Raw genomic sequence first — 16,358 nt, forward strand, 5'->3', positions numbered from 1 at the left:
AGACTTGGGCTGGTCGGGTCAGACCCCCCCGCCCCCAGGCAGCTCCCTGATATGCTCACAGCTATACTCTCCCCATCATGCTGCCTAGGGCTGTCTCTGGCACATGTGAGCACTTGGTATGCCTCTGCAGATTGACTTTGTCTGCAGAGTGAAATCACTGTACCTTCGGAGGACAGTGACTCAAGGGTTTACCCACCACGGTGCTCACTGCTGTTCTACACCCTGGCTACGAGCCCCACTTCCAATTCTTATTCTTCCATTCTGCTAACGCCTCTTCCTGGGTTAAACTGATCACTTACAATCTGCTCCTGGTTGGAAACATGGGGCCAGCCCTGTGAGAAACGTCTATAGTAAAGTGCAAAATTAAACAGACTGAGTGCCTGTATGCCTGGCCAGGAAGTGCCACTAGATCTGTGTGTTTTCAAGGCTGGTTTCTCAAGTGACCTTCAGGCAGGTGCCCCTAGATGATCCCATAAAGGCAGTTTTACAGCCTCTGCTGGGCCCTCTGTACTACTCCCCTGTCCTTGGCACCCTGGTCAGCCAGTCTGCACTGTCCCCAGCAGTACCAACCTTTCGCCTGCTTCTGATTAGAGGGAAGCCCTAAGGGTTGGAGAATTTCCTTCTAGAGTGTTCACATCTTCACAAGGATCTTGGTCTCTTCTGACTAGCGCAGCCTCCTGACTCCTGCTCCAACACCACTCCTCCTACAGGACCTCCACTTTCACTTCCTGTTCTCTCCCTCGCCTCCTCTGATGATTCCTTATGTTGTGTTTATGAATCAAGTCTACAGGGCCAGGGATCTGACTCAGCGGACAAGCCCTTGTCTAAACATATGTGAGGTCCTGGGTTTGACCTCCAAAACCAGGAAAGAATCTAACCCTTCCAGCCATTATGACTTTTCTCTCATCTCTACCAAGTTTCCTGAGAAGAGCTGTCTACACATACACACACACACACACACACACACACACACACACACACCCTTTTTTTGTATTTTTTGTTTGAGATGGGGTCTTAGTGTATTGCCCAGGCTGGTCTCGAACTCATGGGCTCAAGTGACCCCCCTACCTCAGCCTACCGAGTAGCTAATGACTGGTGTGCACTGCTACACCCAGCTCCACCTCTCACTTTCCATCTTCCTCGAACTCATCAACCACTGCAGGGAGGTCTCTCGGCCACTCGGCCCAGCCGTCCTTGGCAGCTGCAAGACTGAGGCCTCTCTCCTTTGTCTTGCAAAACCCTCTGAGTACAGCTCTTCTTCACAGGGTCCTCTCCTATCTATGGGGCTGTTCTCAGGGATCTGAGCCTTAGTTCTCTCTTTGGATCTCCTTAGGAGATCTTCCTGCACACCCCTTGGATACCAGCGATGGACCCTCAGCTCCTGTCCAGCCTGGGTCTAAGAACCAGACCCGTCTGTGCGAGAGCCTCCAGTATCTGCAGTGGTACCCACTGGACCCCGTTCCTGCACATACCATGACATCTACCAGCTCTTCTCCCGCCCATTTCTCCTTGAAACCCCACGTCTCCAGAATCAGAAACCCAGAAGCTGGTTTCTGAAACCTTCTCTCATCTTCACCCTGAACTAATGGCTAGGTCCTGTCTATTCCTCCATGTGAAGCTTTGTTTTAATGTCACCAGGGTGGCAGCAGCCTTCTCACTAGTGTCCTTGACTCTAGTCCCACATTCTCGGATGCATCGTTGTGCCAGACACCTGAATCCTTTTCTAAGATGCAGATCTGATGCCTGTCCTCGCTGAGTCTTGTCCCAAAATCCAGCCTCCACATTCCGTTCTGACTATGACACACACGCAGGTGGGCTGACACTGCAGCTCAAACCCCAAGGCCCACAACGGGCCCACTCTGGCTCGCTTCGAGCTTCCAACTCTCCCTCTCCTACCACCTAGTGACACCCCAACTAGTCAGCACTTCACGAATGCCTGGCTCTCTTCCCTCTGGGCATCTCACTCCCTCCTCTGCAGACCCCTCCCACTCCCCTGTTGTTTGTTTTTGGAACATACCTTCTCTGTCCTGCCTTTAGAGTCCTGGCTCTGTCACTGACTTACTGTGTGACTGCAGTCAAGACATCCCCGAATCCAGTATTTCTCAACTTTGGCTGCACATCAGCATCAGTTAGGGAGCTTTGAAATTCAATCCCAACCAATGAAATCAGAACCTGGAGAGTGTCCAGGACACCTCAAAGTGCCACCAAGACGGAGGGCTCAGGTTCCCCATTTCCTCCCCATGTGTACCCTGTCTGTAAAGATTCCCAAAGGAAGCCAGCTCCAAGGTACACATCTCAGTGGGAGCTGTTCAGAGCACTTAGCAAAGCTGGCTTGGGGCGGTTACAAGCATGAGCCCACAGTCGCCATGTCAGGCGAGCTTGGAAAAGTCCCTGTCAGTGCTCCTGCAGCCGTGTGACTCAGCAGGCTAAGAGTTCCTGGTGACCGGCTCCCCGGCACCGGGTGTGGCCACCACAAGCCATGTTCTGCTCACTTGGAAGAAGCCCAGTTCTGGTCCCCACATTACCATTTCCTCAGACAGGCCCTGTCCCCAGACCAGTCACACTCACTTTCCAGCCCAACCTGTGTGGACAGCGAGCCTGGTCCTGACAGGAAAGCCCTCTCATCCCATCCTTCTGCTAAGGCATTATTAAATGACAGGCAACTATTTAGGAAGACAGCCGGGGGCTGTGGAAATAAACGAGCTGGTTTCTGACTCCCCATACACGGAGATGTGACCTTGGGCCTGCTGGTCTTTTTTGCCTCAGATGCCTCACACTCAATTTCCGGATCTATAAAGTAGAAATCACCACCCAACTTCACAAACACAGACATTAAAATCACCTGGTACAAAGGGACTCTGTTACACTGTCCTTTCCTGCCCCTACACCCCTTCTCTTTTCTTCTCTTCCCTAAAGCAAAGGCGAGGCTAGAAGAGATGGCTAGGGTCCCTTCCAGTCTTGACACGCCAAGGAACAAGCGAGGGCAGGCTTGGGATGCACTGGGGGGAGAAGGAAGTCAGATCTCCACCCCTGCGTTTCCCTAGGGCAAGACGCATGTCTGCTTGGATTGGCACAGGGCCTCCAGGGAGAGGATGCAGTTTCAGCCCAGCACTGAATGCCCTCTGTGGGACAGTGCTGGGAGTGGAAGGGGGGTGAGCACAGGCTCAAGGGCACCAGCTCTGCTTCTGACTGGCGGGGTGATGCTGGGCAGGTTTCCACTCTCTGGCCATCCTCCCACCTGTAGAAAGGGAGAAATGGCTGCTGCTGACCTGCGAGTGCTGCAGTGGGCACCAAGCAAGACAAGAACCAGGTGTGCCCTCAGTGGTGAGGAATAGCACTGCAGTAGAGCAACATAAAACTAAGTGTTCCTTTTAATAGTCACAAATGTTGGGTGGGAAGTTGGTCAAGATGATCTATAAAGACCCAGGATTCCGTGGGCCCTAGAATTCTGCAACGCTGGCTAGGGAGGCTGATGGTTAAGCTGATGCCAATGATTCTGACACCCAGACAGCAGTGTGAGCATGTGAGTGTGTGTGCACACATGTGTGGGGCAGCAGAGCAAGCTGGTGTCTGGAGGCCTCGATGGCATGGTACTCACCTTCTGGGGGGCATTGATGACGCCAGTGTTATAGCCAAACTGCAGAGATCCAAGCACTGCCCCTCCCACCGACAGCATGAGACGGCCGGTCACCTTCTGCAGAGAAACAAACCACACAGTCACAGGCATGTCCGAGCCCAGGTTACCACCGAGCAGGGCTGAGGCTGGCAGGTTTTCATGTTCAGATGTTTTGCCTGACTCTTGGCCCAACATCTGTCCTCCTGGGAAACTTGGCTACTGCTTGAACTCAAGTGCCCAAACTGGCCCAGCTGACCTCTAGACCTTTTCCTGGCGTAAGAAGGCAGTGAGGGTCTTCTCTCTCTGGCTAGAGAGGAGTCTTTGATTCTCTGGGGTCTCATTCCCCTGGTAGGTCCATACTTGGGCTCCAGATTCTGATGAGGAGTCACAGGAATCAACCCTCCCAAGAGAGGGGGCTAAATTACAAGAAAGGAACAGCACACGTGCGGAGGAGGTGCCCTCGATTTGGAGCCAAAGGTGCTGACCAGCCCATCTCTGTCTGCTCTGTGAGTCCCACCCTACTACTTTCCCTACCCTCTATTTGCTTATCTACAAAATGGGAAGAGGCAGCTTTGGAGACATGGTCCTGTCTGCCCTCCCTTTCCCACCATTCCCAGGGCAGGAAAAACAGGCTCTGAGAGGAAGAGACAAGTCCTAGATCACTCAGGGGTCTGGGGCAGAGTCACAGCTCTCGACTCCCCATTCAGCACCCTCCCAGCAATGTCCCCCCAAGCTACAAGCTTCTTCAGGTTACCTGGACATAAATGAAGCCCCAGCTAGAAATGTACTTTGGAAAGGAGCATGACACAAGGTGAGTGCAAGTGCTGGGCCACAGTGTTTCTACCGGACAAAGGGCTGGGAGAAAAGGACGGTAAGGTTCTATCCCCTGGAAGCCCAAGGTGGGAGGCAGCAGGAAAGGAAGAGGCCAGCAGGTGAAAGGCCCTGCTCACACACAGGTGAAAGGCCGGCCAGCTGTCCACCTGGCTAGACAGAGGCAGCCACTTCATGGCTTTTAAGAAGAGGAAGCCAGGAAATGTGCTATGTGGCAGGCCTTTCATTGGCTACCGCACAAGGGCACCTGGGCAGGAACATGCCAGAGAAGTGGCTGGCGTCGCTCTGCAGCTCACTGGCTGGGCACTGCAGGCGGGGCTGGAAGGCTCACCAATGTGAACCCCAGGGCAGCCTGGAGGAGCGTCTACGGGACTGGAATATAGTCTCAGCTCAACCATGGCCTTGCTCTGGGTCTCAGTTTCCCCACAGAACTCAGAAGCCACCCTGCCTTTGAGACCACCACAGACAGTACTCGGCGTAGCTGTTCATCGGACTTGTTCTCAGCATTGTCTTTTCAATCTGTAGAAGCCCACACATAAGGGTGCCAAAAGCCAGGTTCTCACGTCAGAGGCCAAGAAAGGAAAGAGGCTCCGCCAGGCCTGAGGGTGGATGGAGCTCAGAGCCCACTCACCCTGTATGTTCATCCTACTTGCAGGGACATTTTTCCTGCCACGGTGAACAGCATTCACAGCTCAACCCGAAAGGTCCCCCAAAGTCTCCCTTCTCTCGATCCTCTAGGGAGCCTCAGACCCAGAAGCTATAGAGTAAGTGGCCAGTGAGCAGGTGACAAATATCTGGTGGTCCCTGGCCAGGCCCAGGGCCAGCCTACCAAGGTCACAGATGAGCACTAGGAACCGAAGAGTCTGTGGCCCAGCACTCAGCGTGAGCAGGAGGGCTGGGCAGTGAGAGTTGCACGCATGAGCTCAGAGTTATCCAGGGTGTGATATTTATGGTGTGCGAGATGTATTTTCCTGGTACATGCTAGAATTGAGATAAAGACTAGCAATGCAAACCTATGATTTAATGAAATGTGGTATAGCTATAAAGCTCTCCAAGTTAGTTTTAAAATCAAGTTTCAGAGTCATGTGCTTTATATTTCCTTTTGTGTGAAAAACCGAAACTGATGGGGCAGGGGGATCTGCATATCTGCCTCAAAGAAGGCATATGGCAGCAGTGATGCACTGCACTTAGAGGACCCGGGTGGCTGTGGATAGGACTGCAAGAAAGCTTCATTTTATACCCTTTTGCACATTTTAAAATTCTGAACCATGTGAACGATCAACTATTCAAAATATACTTTTTAGAAAAAAAATATTTGTTCTAAGTAATACGTGGCTTTGCATTACTTAGAACGAAGTGATCTAAGTGAAAACACTAAGTGATAAATATGCTGGTGAAGCTCTGAGAATGATGCTGCGCAGAGGCTCCGGGAGGCCTGTTCCAACACTACAGGCCCTGTTTAAAATCTGGCTCTGATGTTCCGGAGGTTCTTGGACCTCTCAATCCATCCTTGGGACCCAACTACGCATCTGTTCAACTGGCAGTGGGGGCTGCTGGGAGCCAAGGGTAAACCCTTCTGCAGAACTTTGCCACGGGCAGGCCATGGTCAAACTCCACTTGAGAAATCCTGCCTGCAACGCCCTGGGTTCTATCCGTACCCACCCAGGTAGAGTGCTGCCTTAGAACACATGAGACACTCAGCCTGTGTTGGAGCTGGGGCCTGACTTGAAGACACAAGTGCTGACAGCACGGAAAGGGCTGGCAGGCCAGTGGGGGCCCAGTGGCAGGCACTAGAAGATGGCATGAAGCTGGCATAATCTGGGCTTCAAAGGGGGTGGGATGCGGAACAGAGGGGCCCTACAGAGAAAGATTTTGAAGTTTGCCTGTGGACAAGAAAAGATGAGATTCCCAAGAGGTGACACTGGATTTGGACTGTGAATGGCAAGCAGGGGGCCTGCCAAGCGGGAACACAGCAGAGACTACATTCCAGGTGTCAGAACGGTGCGTGCAGGGAAGAGTCAGAGTCCGCTGTCACCAGATGAAGAACCTGGGTGTGCAGGAGGCGCGGTGTGAGCTGCAGAGGAGCAGGGTCCTGGTGCCCCTGAAGGCGCAAGGCACTAACAACTGTGATGGGTTCCTGCACCTCCTCCTGCCACCAAGACACCAGCTTAAGGATTGCTGGACTTTGAATCAAGACTGTGGCTGGCTGAAAGCCGGGAGTGGTGGCGCACACCTGTGATCCCAGCACTCGGGAGGCTGAGGAGGAGGATCATTGTGAGTTTGAGACCAGCCTGGCTACAAAGTGAGCTCAAGGCCAGTCTGGGCTGCAAAGCAAGACCCAATCGAAAAAAAAAAAAAAAAACACCAAGACTGTGGCTGGAATGCAGTGAGTGGCTTCCTTTCACCTTGGAGTTGGGAAGTCTGGTACACCCTGCTTCTGGGCCTGTTTCCTCACCTAAGAAATGGGGATAATGTTTCTTTCTTAGAGATTGCTATCAAATTCTATACCAGGGAGCTGGGCTGAGTTTCCCTGTCAAGTGTTTGCTGAACTAAGGAAGGACAGGACACCACCCTCAACTGGGCCACCAGAGCTGATCTGCCTGTTTGCCTGTGGCTGCGGCTGAAGCGCAGTAAGGACGTCCACTCATTCAATCTGTATTTACTGAAGTGTCAAGCTGATGTAGAGCAGTGATGTGGAGAAAGTGGTGGGGAGCAAAGTATACCCAGAATGTGGGACTCCTAGCGATTTACCACCACTCTCCAAGGGTTGGGGCAACCTTCTACAGCACTCCATGCTTTTCCAGGCCTTTGCCCCTGCTATGTCCTCTGCAGTTTACACCCTGGTAACTTCTAAAAATAGAACCTGGGTCTTTTCATCTCTGCAACTAGACCGCCCAGGTAGGAATTAGCACTGAACAATTGTTCAGAAACAAAACAAAACAGAAAAGCTGGGCATGGGGGCACGTGCCTGTAATTCTAGCACTCAGGAGGCTGAGGCAGGAGCATCACTGCGAGTTCGAGGCCAGCCTAAACTACATACTGTTTCAAAAAAAGGAAAATCATCAGCTGTTTGTCAAACCCCTGGTGTGGGCAGGACTCTGAGAATCAAGAGGTGGGAATAGGGTAATGCACCCCGCTCATCCTCCACTTCAAGCCCACAGGGCTGCAGTGCACAGACTTTTGAAGTCAGACCAAGTTCAAATCCTAACTCTCAGGGGCTGGGGATTTAGCTCAGCGGGACAGTGCTTGCCTGGCAAACGCGCAGTCATGAGTTCGATTCCTGGTACTGGAAAAAACAAACAAACAAACAAACAAAATCCTAACTCCTCGGAGTGCCACAGGCTTCTCAGCTCAATAAGGCCCTGGGCTCAGGCTCCAGCACACAGGATACGCCTAGGCCCCACTCTGAGCCCTTTTCCTCCCAATGCTGAGTCCTGGGGATCCAGGCCTACTGAGCGCCCCCAACCCAAACCACTGAAAGGGTGCCCTTTCCCACACATCGAGATGAGAGATCGCCATATTGCATAACTTGCCAAACACTTGACCTTCTGATCCCTGCTCACGTCCCCTTCCCCGGGACTACTCTGGCGCTGGGCTTGCCCTGAAGCAGGCTCTGAGTCAACACTAGCAGAGGGAGGGCAGGAGGTACTGCCCTCACAGGGAGGGTGTGGCCTGTGGTGGGAGGGTCCCAAGCTGGCAGAACCCAGACATCACTCCATCTTGTCCTCTCACAGCTTCCTGCCTGATTTGCAGGTGTCCTGGAGCGTGGACACAGGAAGGCTAAGTGCCTGGTGCACAGGTCTACGGAGGGCGGGGAGGGGTGTGGCAGGAGTTCACCTGATCCATGACATCTCTCACTTTACTTATTTTATGCAACGTTTCCTTTCTAAGATTTCATTTAAACAAAATTCTGGGCATTAAAAGAGAAAGCAGCCCGAGAAACTACAGATTGTTAACACCCTCATTTCCCATGCAAGGAGCTCAGGTGCCGAGGATACTCAGCCAACAGCAGCCAGGGCTGGGACTTGAGTTCTCCGGACTCCTTTCTGGAGTTTTACCCCTGACCCCATCTATCTTGCTGACTCCTGTCAAGAGTGATGGGCTGACCACAGAAGCCTGGCCTTCGGGTGACCTCAGGCACTGATTCTTCCTGAAGTCATTTTCTTCAAGGCTCCTGGTGATGACAGGACTCTTGCATGACTGAGCCGCCCTACACCCCACAGCGGCCCTGGAGGCAGAAGGTGCTCATCAGTGTCTAAAGTGGAGAGGAGAGGATGGAGCTGAGGCGCTTATCGGCCGTACCAGTGGGCCACTGGGCTCCCTGCCAGGGGCTTCGTCCTGATTTACCACCATGACGAACAAGCTCCACTCCGGGGACAGATTGCTCCCACCTCAGAGGAGAAATGGGGGGCTCAGAGCGGGAAAGGAGAATAACCAGAGGGTCCTGGGCCTCCGTGAAGCTTCAAGTTGGAGGGAGGGATGTTTCTAATGCCAGATCTGCTGTTCTTCGTGCTCAGGCCCTCCCCCTGCTTCCGGGTACTGGTCCCTGAAGGGAACAAGGTTTTTACCTGATTCTTTCTGTGTAAGCTGAAATTCTACTCCAGCAGCTCTCTAAGCCTTGACCATTCCAATCTGAGATAGGCCCAAGCTCAAGTTTAGGAACCTTTTGGCTACTTTGCTGGATTTTGCTTTTAAGTCAAGGATGGGTAACTATGGCCCCTGAGCCAAATCCAGCCTGCAGCTTAGGACAGGCTTTACATTTCTAAATGACTGGGAAGTGGAGTGACATATTTTGTGATATGTGAATACTAAATGAAACTCAAACTGCAGCAACCATTAATAGTTTCATTGTCCACACTCGTTTGTGTGTGTTTATTATTTGTGGCTGCTTTCCTGCTACAACAGTGCAGCTAGGTGGGTGAGGCAGAGACCCCAAGACTCTCGAGGCTGACAATATTAACTATCAGGCCCTTTACAGAAAGTCAACTTCCGATTAAATCCCAGGTTCCCCGAGCTGCTTGCTGTGTGGAAACCCAACGCAAAAACTGGAAAAGATTCTTGAAGTCTTTCAAGGCAAAAACATGTCACTGCTCCTAAATAACTGAAAAGGAATATATCCTATAATGAGATGTTAAATCCAGACAACTGGCTCCCAGGGCTGAGTGTATGGTGCCTGGGTCAGGAACTGGCCCCTGGAGAAGGTGGTATAAGTGTGCACGCAGTGGTTAGATGGACATCAATTCAACTAAGATAAAGTTAACTTGGTAAGTCTGGCCACACACAAAGGTGACTGTCACTCTCAGCAAACAAGTGCAAGCCTCAGCTCCTCCATTTCTGTGACCTTAAAAAAGTCCTTTTCCTTCTAGCTTCAGTTCTCCATAAAAGGTTTTTCAACTGGGCATAGTGGTGCATGCCTGTAATTCCAACATTCTGGGAGGCTGAGGCAGGAGGATCACAAGTTTGAGCCCAGCCTGGGTAACAGCCTGGGTAACTTAGCAACTTAGTGAGACACTGTCTCAAAATAAAAAAGGTTAGGGATGTAGCTTAGTGTGAAGGCCCTGGGTTCAATCCCCACTACTGAAAGAAAAAAACAGGGGTGAGGGGGCTTCCTAAGAATAAATTATATTACTAAGTAAAGACTGTGCTTGAATGCATGCTTCCAACACTATCCTAGAACAAGGGGTCTGAGCAATAAACTAAACCTAATCCCTGCCTGTAGAACTTGATTATTTTAGTCCAGGGCTAGGGAAGAAAATACAAGTCATCTATTGGGTGGTGAGTGGTATGAAGGAAGTGTGAGGGTGCTGTTTCTTCATCGTGGTGAGACATGTCTGTAATGGGATATTACACAGCTGTTGGAAAGAATGCAACACATCTGTATGTACTTGACATGAAGACAGCCCCAGGGTAAACTGTTTAAAAAATACATATATATAACATTTACAGAATGTACATTTTACTTTAGGAAGAGGGGTTACTGAACTGGTACAATGACACCTGCTGTGTTTGCAGAGAAAAACAGGGCAAGTAATTCACCTCTCAGGCTGGGGCTGGTGAGCAGAACGGGCCACACAGAGCAAGACAGAACTGCAAACCAATTGCACGAACATCATAGTTGCTGGCATGCATCTACATGTGCACAAAAGGAGGTAAATACCTAACAATGACAACTGGGGTAAAGATGTTAACCCTTTCACTTTGCTGTTCCCCTTTACTTGGCTCCATTACTTCTGTATTTAGGAGAATAAAAATTCAGGTTTTTTTTTTTTTTTTTCTCCGGTACCGGGAACCGAACTCACGACGTTGCGCTTGCCAGACAGGCGCTTTGCCGCTGAGCTAAATCCCCAGCCCCAAAATTCAGTATTTTTTTTCTTCAGTCACATCTGAGAACTTCATTGGACACAGCTCTGGGGCCTGGCAGGCCCAGCACACTGCCTTCCAAAAGCCTCAGAGTAAATGCAGTCCTGCAGTGTAGCACTCTAAAGGTTTTCTATCACTAGGAGACAGAAAGCTGCTCCAGAGATGCACGAACAGGTGAACTCTTGGAGATAAACATCTAGTAGAGAGAAAAACGACACTCAAGTTCATCCTTACGTGTGGAGAACTCTGGGGGAGAGGGGCGTCCTCACTGGTCAGGAGCCTGATGGACGAGAGGTGGGTCCCGCTCCTTAGCATGGGGCAGACGGGAAAGGAAGGGTCCACAGATCATGGGACTCGGCCGCTGTGAACTTCCAAGATCATCAGTGGCCTGCGCCTGTGTCACGTGGATTATGCAGGAACGAGGAGGGGGTGGTCTTTAAATCACACTCTCCCGCTGGTGAGCAGGATGAAGGTGACACTGAGATCCCAGAGGCAGAGCACTTCCGGGAGGGTGAGGACTGTGACCACACCCACAAACAGCCAGGCCTGCTGGGCCATGCCTGGCACACTGCTGCCGCCCAAAATGCTGATGGCAAAGCTGGCTGCCGGGCCACTCACACCCACACTCAGGCCAGTGCCCGGCTGGAGGAAACTCTTGTAGAGGCTGGCATCACGGTGTAAGGCATTGGCACTGAGGACCGCCACCGCCATGCCACAGAGGGCAATGACCTGAACTGTGAGCACTGGGATAGATGAGGGGCTTCACCATCAGCTCCAGCTACTTGGCAAATGGGGCCGTGTCACAGCACCCACGGCCGTGGCAGGAAGGCGAGGTGAGCGCACAGCAGCTCGGGCACCAGGGGCCAGGACCCTGGAGGGGAACTCTGTCACAGCTGTGAGGGCCACTCTGTGCTATGGAGCAGCTGAGCACTCAAGGAACACAGCAAGGCCATCTCTCTCTTTCCTCTAGCTGGGCGGCCCATCCGAGACAGTTCCCCCTCTCTCCAGCAGACGGCTGTGCTGCCAGCATCTGACCCATCTGGGGCCCATTCTGCTGCAGCAGTGGGCCTGCTCCAAGTCTGCTGCACAGGCTCTGCACTCCTAAGTAAGCCTCAGAGCTGCTGACCCAGAAAGTGGGTGTTAATCCCTACTACCACTGAGGACACAGCTCCCGCAAGATGTATTCTGGGGAGTGCTCTTTCTGACATTGGCCCTTTCCTACCCACTCCCAAACTGCAGGGCAGGAAGAGACAAGCTCTGGCCGAAGCAATTCAGGCAGGTGTTCCGCCCAGCAGAGGCCTTGGTACCCCAAGTTTCCTCCTGCTGAGAGGACTGACAAGAGCTTGCTCCCTTTCCAGGGTACGGGGGCCCTGGGGGGCCCTGAGGAGACAAAGTCACGAAAATGGAGAAGGTGAGCCCTACCTTTTTCCTACCCCGGTTTGAGGCCTGGTAGTCGCTGGCTCAATTACTACAAAACCCCAATGTTTATGTGTCAGCTACTGCCAGGCCTGGTGGCTGGATGACAGAGCCTCCGGCTCCATTCCACCCCTCCCTCAGAGGGAGGTAACAATTGGAGGTTTGTTTTGGTGTCCAGGGCTGGGCCTGCCAGCCTGGACACTGCCTCTCTGAGTCCATGAGTCCAGCCAGGAGTCTTACTGGCCTCTGTCATCCTGGGGACATTGGTTACCAGACTGAGTGGCTTTGTCACCTCTAAAAGTGAGGTGAAGGAAGGAGTGAGGCAGCAGGACCCAAGCCAATGCCACACACTTTCTCCTTTGTTCCAGGCTTCCCCAGCTTTGCTAGTTTGGTAGGGAGGGGGAAGCTAGACGTCTGCACCATTGGTGCTGGGGCCCTGACACCCTGTGACCAGGAGACACTGGGCACAGCTCAGCTCCCTGAAGTCACAAGCTGATTATGGGGGATTTGGGGCTGACCCAGCTCTGGGGCAAGTAGAGTAGAATCCCTGAATGGCTCAGCACTGGACAAGGATCATCTTAGGAGTGTTTACGTTGTTTGCACAGCCAAAATGGCCACGCAAAGGGTCTTTCCAACTGAAAACAGCCACCATCTTGGTTCAGGACACAAGCCCAGATTCACCACAGCCACCAGTGGTAATGAAGCCTCCGTTTTACAGAGAAAACCAAGGCACTTCTCCAAGGTCATAACTTCATTTTGTTTCCATTCATGGAAGGGTTTCAGTTGTCTAGTCATATCTAATCCAACTGTTAAAGACTCCTACTACACAGTTTCTGCTCATGGGGGTGGGTGGATGGAGCATGGTACTGAACATAGATATGGGTGTGAAGAAAAAGAATCTTTTTAAAAACTCCACAGAAGCCAGGCGTGGTGGTAATCCCAGCACCTGGGTGGCTAAGACAGGAGCATCTCTGCGAGTTCAAGGCTAGCCTGGGCTACACAGCCAGACCCTGTCAAGAAGGAAACAGTAACAAAAAAAGCCACTCCACAGACTATATCAACTCTTCTGTGACAGCCTATCTTGGATAATTCTCCTTCTCTGGCCTGTTTCCCCATCTGTCAAATGGAGGGCTAAGCTATGGGCTGGAAGGTCTTCTGCTCTGCTTTCTTTAATCCTCCAACATCTTCCTGGAAAAGCTGGCAGCATGTTTTGGGGTGGAAGGCTCATAGGTGTCTTTTGATTTTTCACTGGACCTCGAGGTCACTGTGACTTATTTCTCACTCACAGGGCAGCTGTGAAGACCTTGTGTCCTGAACCAGAAGAAAATGTATGGGATAGTCCCTTTCAGCTATCCAAGAGCTGACCCAAATTCAGGCAGATGGATGGGAACAAAGAAACCTAAGGCAGGGCAGCGCCACCATATCAGCTGACCTCAGACTCTGGGCCGGGCACTCTCACCATGTGCCATCTCAGCAAATCGGCTCTTTTAAGCCCCTAATGGGAGGAAGTGACCAGCGGGAACCTCATTGATTTATCTAAGTAATACTCATAAGCCAAGTATCCTGACTCCCCCAAAGCTCACACTGCCCAAATGTCAGACTTCTAAACACAGGCTGAGGCCCACATACAGGTCCATGAAGGGAGTCCAAGGAAACAAGCAACATTCATGAAGGACCTATGGGGACAGATACTCATGATTTTTCTTCTGAATTCTTACAAACATTCTAACAATAAAAAGTATTTTCATCTGCAGATGAGGCAATGAAGCTAAACTAGGTTCAAAGCCACATCAGCATGACTTCAAGCAAACACCAATACTCTGTACTGTTACAGGCTGAGGAGCCCTATAGATTTCCTATGCTCACTTTTCGTAGGGGGCTCACTCCTGCCTGGTGCCCAGGAGAAATCATAGGTGAATCCCTGGCTGGTCAGGTGATTCCACTTGCTCCCTCCCTACTTCCTACTAGGTTGAGCTCATTACTATGAGGCACAGAGGAGCATGGTGGAACACAGGGAAGTCAGCAGAATCAATCCCCAGTTCCAAGAAAATACAGAAGAACAGAGCAAAACCAAGGCATCTGAGCTAGACACACCCTACACACGATCGATACACCTTCCTGGGCCTCAGTTTTAAGATCGGCACAAAAAAGGCTGTGGCACTGATCAAATCAGGGGTTTCCAAAGGCAAGGGCTGGGGCTGGGGATTTAGCTCAGCGGCACAGCGCCTGCCTGGCAAGCGCAAGGTCGTGAGTTCGATTCCCGGTACCAGAAAAAAACCAGAAAAATTAAAAATTAAAAAACAAAGGCAAGGGCTGTTTTCCCGAATGTATACAAGACAACCACAGAGAATTTAGTAGAAAATGTTTCGTGTAACTGCTATCTTTGTCCTTGTCTTTTGAGATTTCCACTCATTTACCAATGTCACAGCACATGCATGTGAATTTATAAATACCGATACACCACCGTGAAGGGAGGTGCTTCAAAATGACTTCCTGACGGAGTGCACAGTGTGGCTTGGAGGGCACTGTGTGAAAAGTACCCACTGCCGCAGCATTTAGACCAGACTAGGGGGCAGACAAACTATACCCCTCTGCACAAAATTCAAGAAATGCTGGCAAAAAGGGCAGTGGAGGCAGAAGTGAAACCCCTTCTCATCGATTTGAGTTCACACCCACTCAGCTGCTTGGGCGCTGTGAGACTTTAGGACAATTACTTCTATAAGCTCCAGGCAGGTAAGAAACTACAGCAGGGCTGTATGGTTGACAGTGAAAAGCACTTTCAAAAGCATCCCAGTAAACTCTTAAGCAGCTGTTGATTCTCTGCTCTGCTGTCTGTGCTCAGAATATTTACATATCTACCCAATAAATACACCCAGGTCTGGGTGTCACATGTTTTTTTCCTTTGAGAAAGTGTAGCGTTATCTCCATCTTCCAAGTGAAGAAACCCAGGCCCAGATAAGTCAAGTGGCCCGGGGTGCTCTGGAGAAGCACCAAGTATTTGGACTTCCGGGGTCTCAGCCGTTGTCACTCGCTAAAATCGTTTCTCTAGTATTTTATTTAGTTTTCCCCATCTCTGTGGTGCAGCCACAGTGCCCTGGGTAACTTCCTCCCGGTCTCCACTCAAGCCTCTGAGCCCCCGGAGGAGGAAGCAAGTCTGGCTTGGGCAGGTATGGGGAGGCCCGATCCTGCTCCGTACAGCCTGTTTCCCAGCTCCGTCCCACCGAACACTTCCATAGCCCACAGCCTACAGGTAGGCAGTTTTGGATTTGGTCGCATGCCTTTGCGTCCTAAACTTACAAAGGGTACAGAGCAGGAGGGAACATGTAAGTAGATAATGAGAAATGTTTTAAACTGGGCGTAGTGGTGCTCACCTGTAATGCCAGGTGAGGAGGGTGGGATGACCGCAGTTCGAGGTCAGCCTGGCCTATACAGTAAATTCAAGGCCGGCCCAAACTATAAAACGAAAGCCTGTCTCAAAAAAGGTAAGAAAAGAGCCGGGCATGCTGGCCCCTGCCAGTAATCCTAGTATTCAGGAGGCTGAGGCAGGAGGCTCACCACAAGTTCGAGGCTAACCCAGGCTACACAGTGAGTTCAAGGCCAGCCTGAACTACATTAGTGAGAACCTGCCTCAAAAAAAAAGAAAAAAGTAAACTTTTAAAGAAAAATGTGATCTGTTAATATTCTAGACAAGAGCGAAGGCGGCAGAGGAAGGGAACAACGCCCTACCCACAGAGGGGCTCTAAAGATGGCTTGTTGAAAAGAACCTCTGCGGCAGACTCACGTAGCGCCCCGGCAGGACAAGCCAGTTCCCAGAAAGAGATCTTATCTAGGAGTCGTTTGCTTCCAATACAAAGCCCTCGTCCTCCTGAGAACAGTGTCTGCTTCCCACTCGAGATCGTGGGGGCGCCCTCAACCCCACCCCGGTACTGCCCCGCGTCCCCCGGGCGCCTCCTCAGAGAGCATCTCCACAGACTCTGGCAAAAGCTTGGGGTCCCCGCGCTACTTGGGGAGAAGGCGCGCGGAGACCAGCCGTCCGCTTCCACCCCCGGAGCGGGCACCCCCGCGCTCGAGCCCCAGCCCGCTGATCGGCAGCCGCGCGGGGGTGCGGGGCCAGCGGCCCGGATCCTGCCCGGAG

At 51.6% G+C, this 16,358-nt stretch overlaps 1 protein-coding gene across 1 annotated transcript in view; it reads right to left on the reverse strand.

Moving 5' to 3' along the window:
- The window catches only part of Slc2a1 (solute carrier family 2 (facilitated glucose transporter), member 1), a 30,747-nt gene that overhangs the window by 13,647 nt on the left and 742 nt on the right, over nt 1–16,358 (reverse strand). Inside the window, exon 2 of the mRNA XM_005410625.2 lies at nt 3,599–3,694. Within this exon, the coding sequence (XP_005410682.1) occupies nt 3,599–3,694 (96 nt within the window). The remainder of the gene's footprint in view (nt 1–3,598; nt 3,695–16,358) is intronic.

This window comes from Chinchilla lanigera, unplaced genomic scaffold (genome assembly GCF_000276665.1).
Source record: "Chinchilla lanigera isolate Chin_1 unplaced genomic scaffold, ChiLan1.0 scaffold00136, whole genome shotgun sequence".
Classification (NCBI taxonomy): Eukaryota; Metazoa; Chordata; class Mammalia; order Rodentia; family Chinchillidae; genus Chinchilla; species Chinchilla lanigera.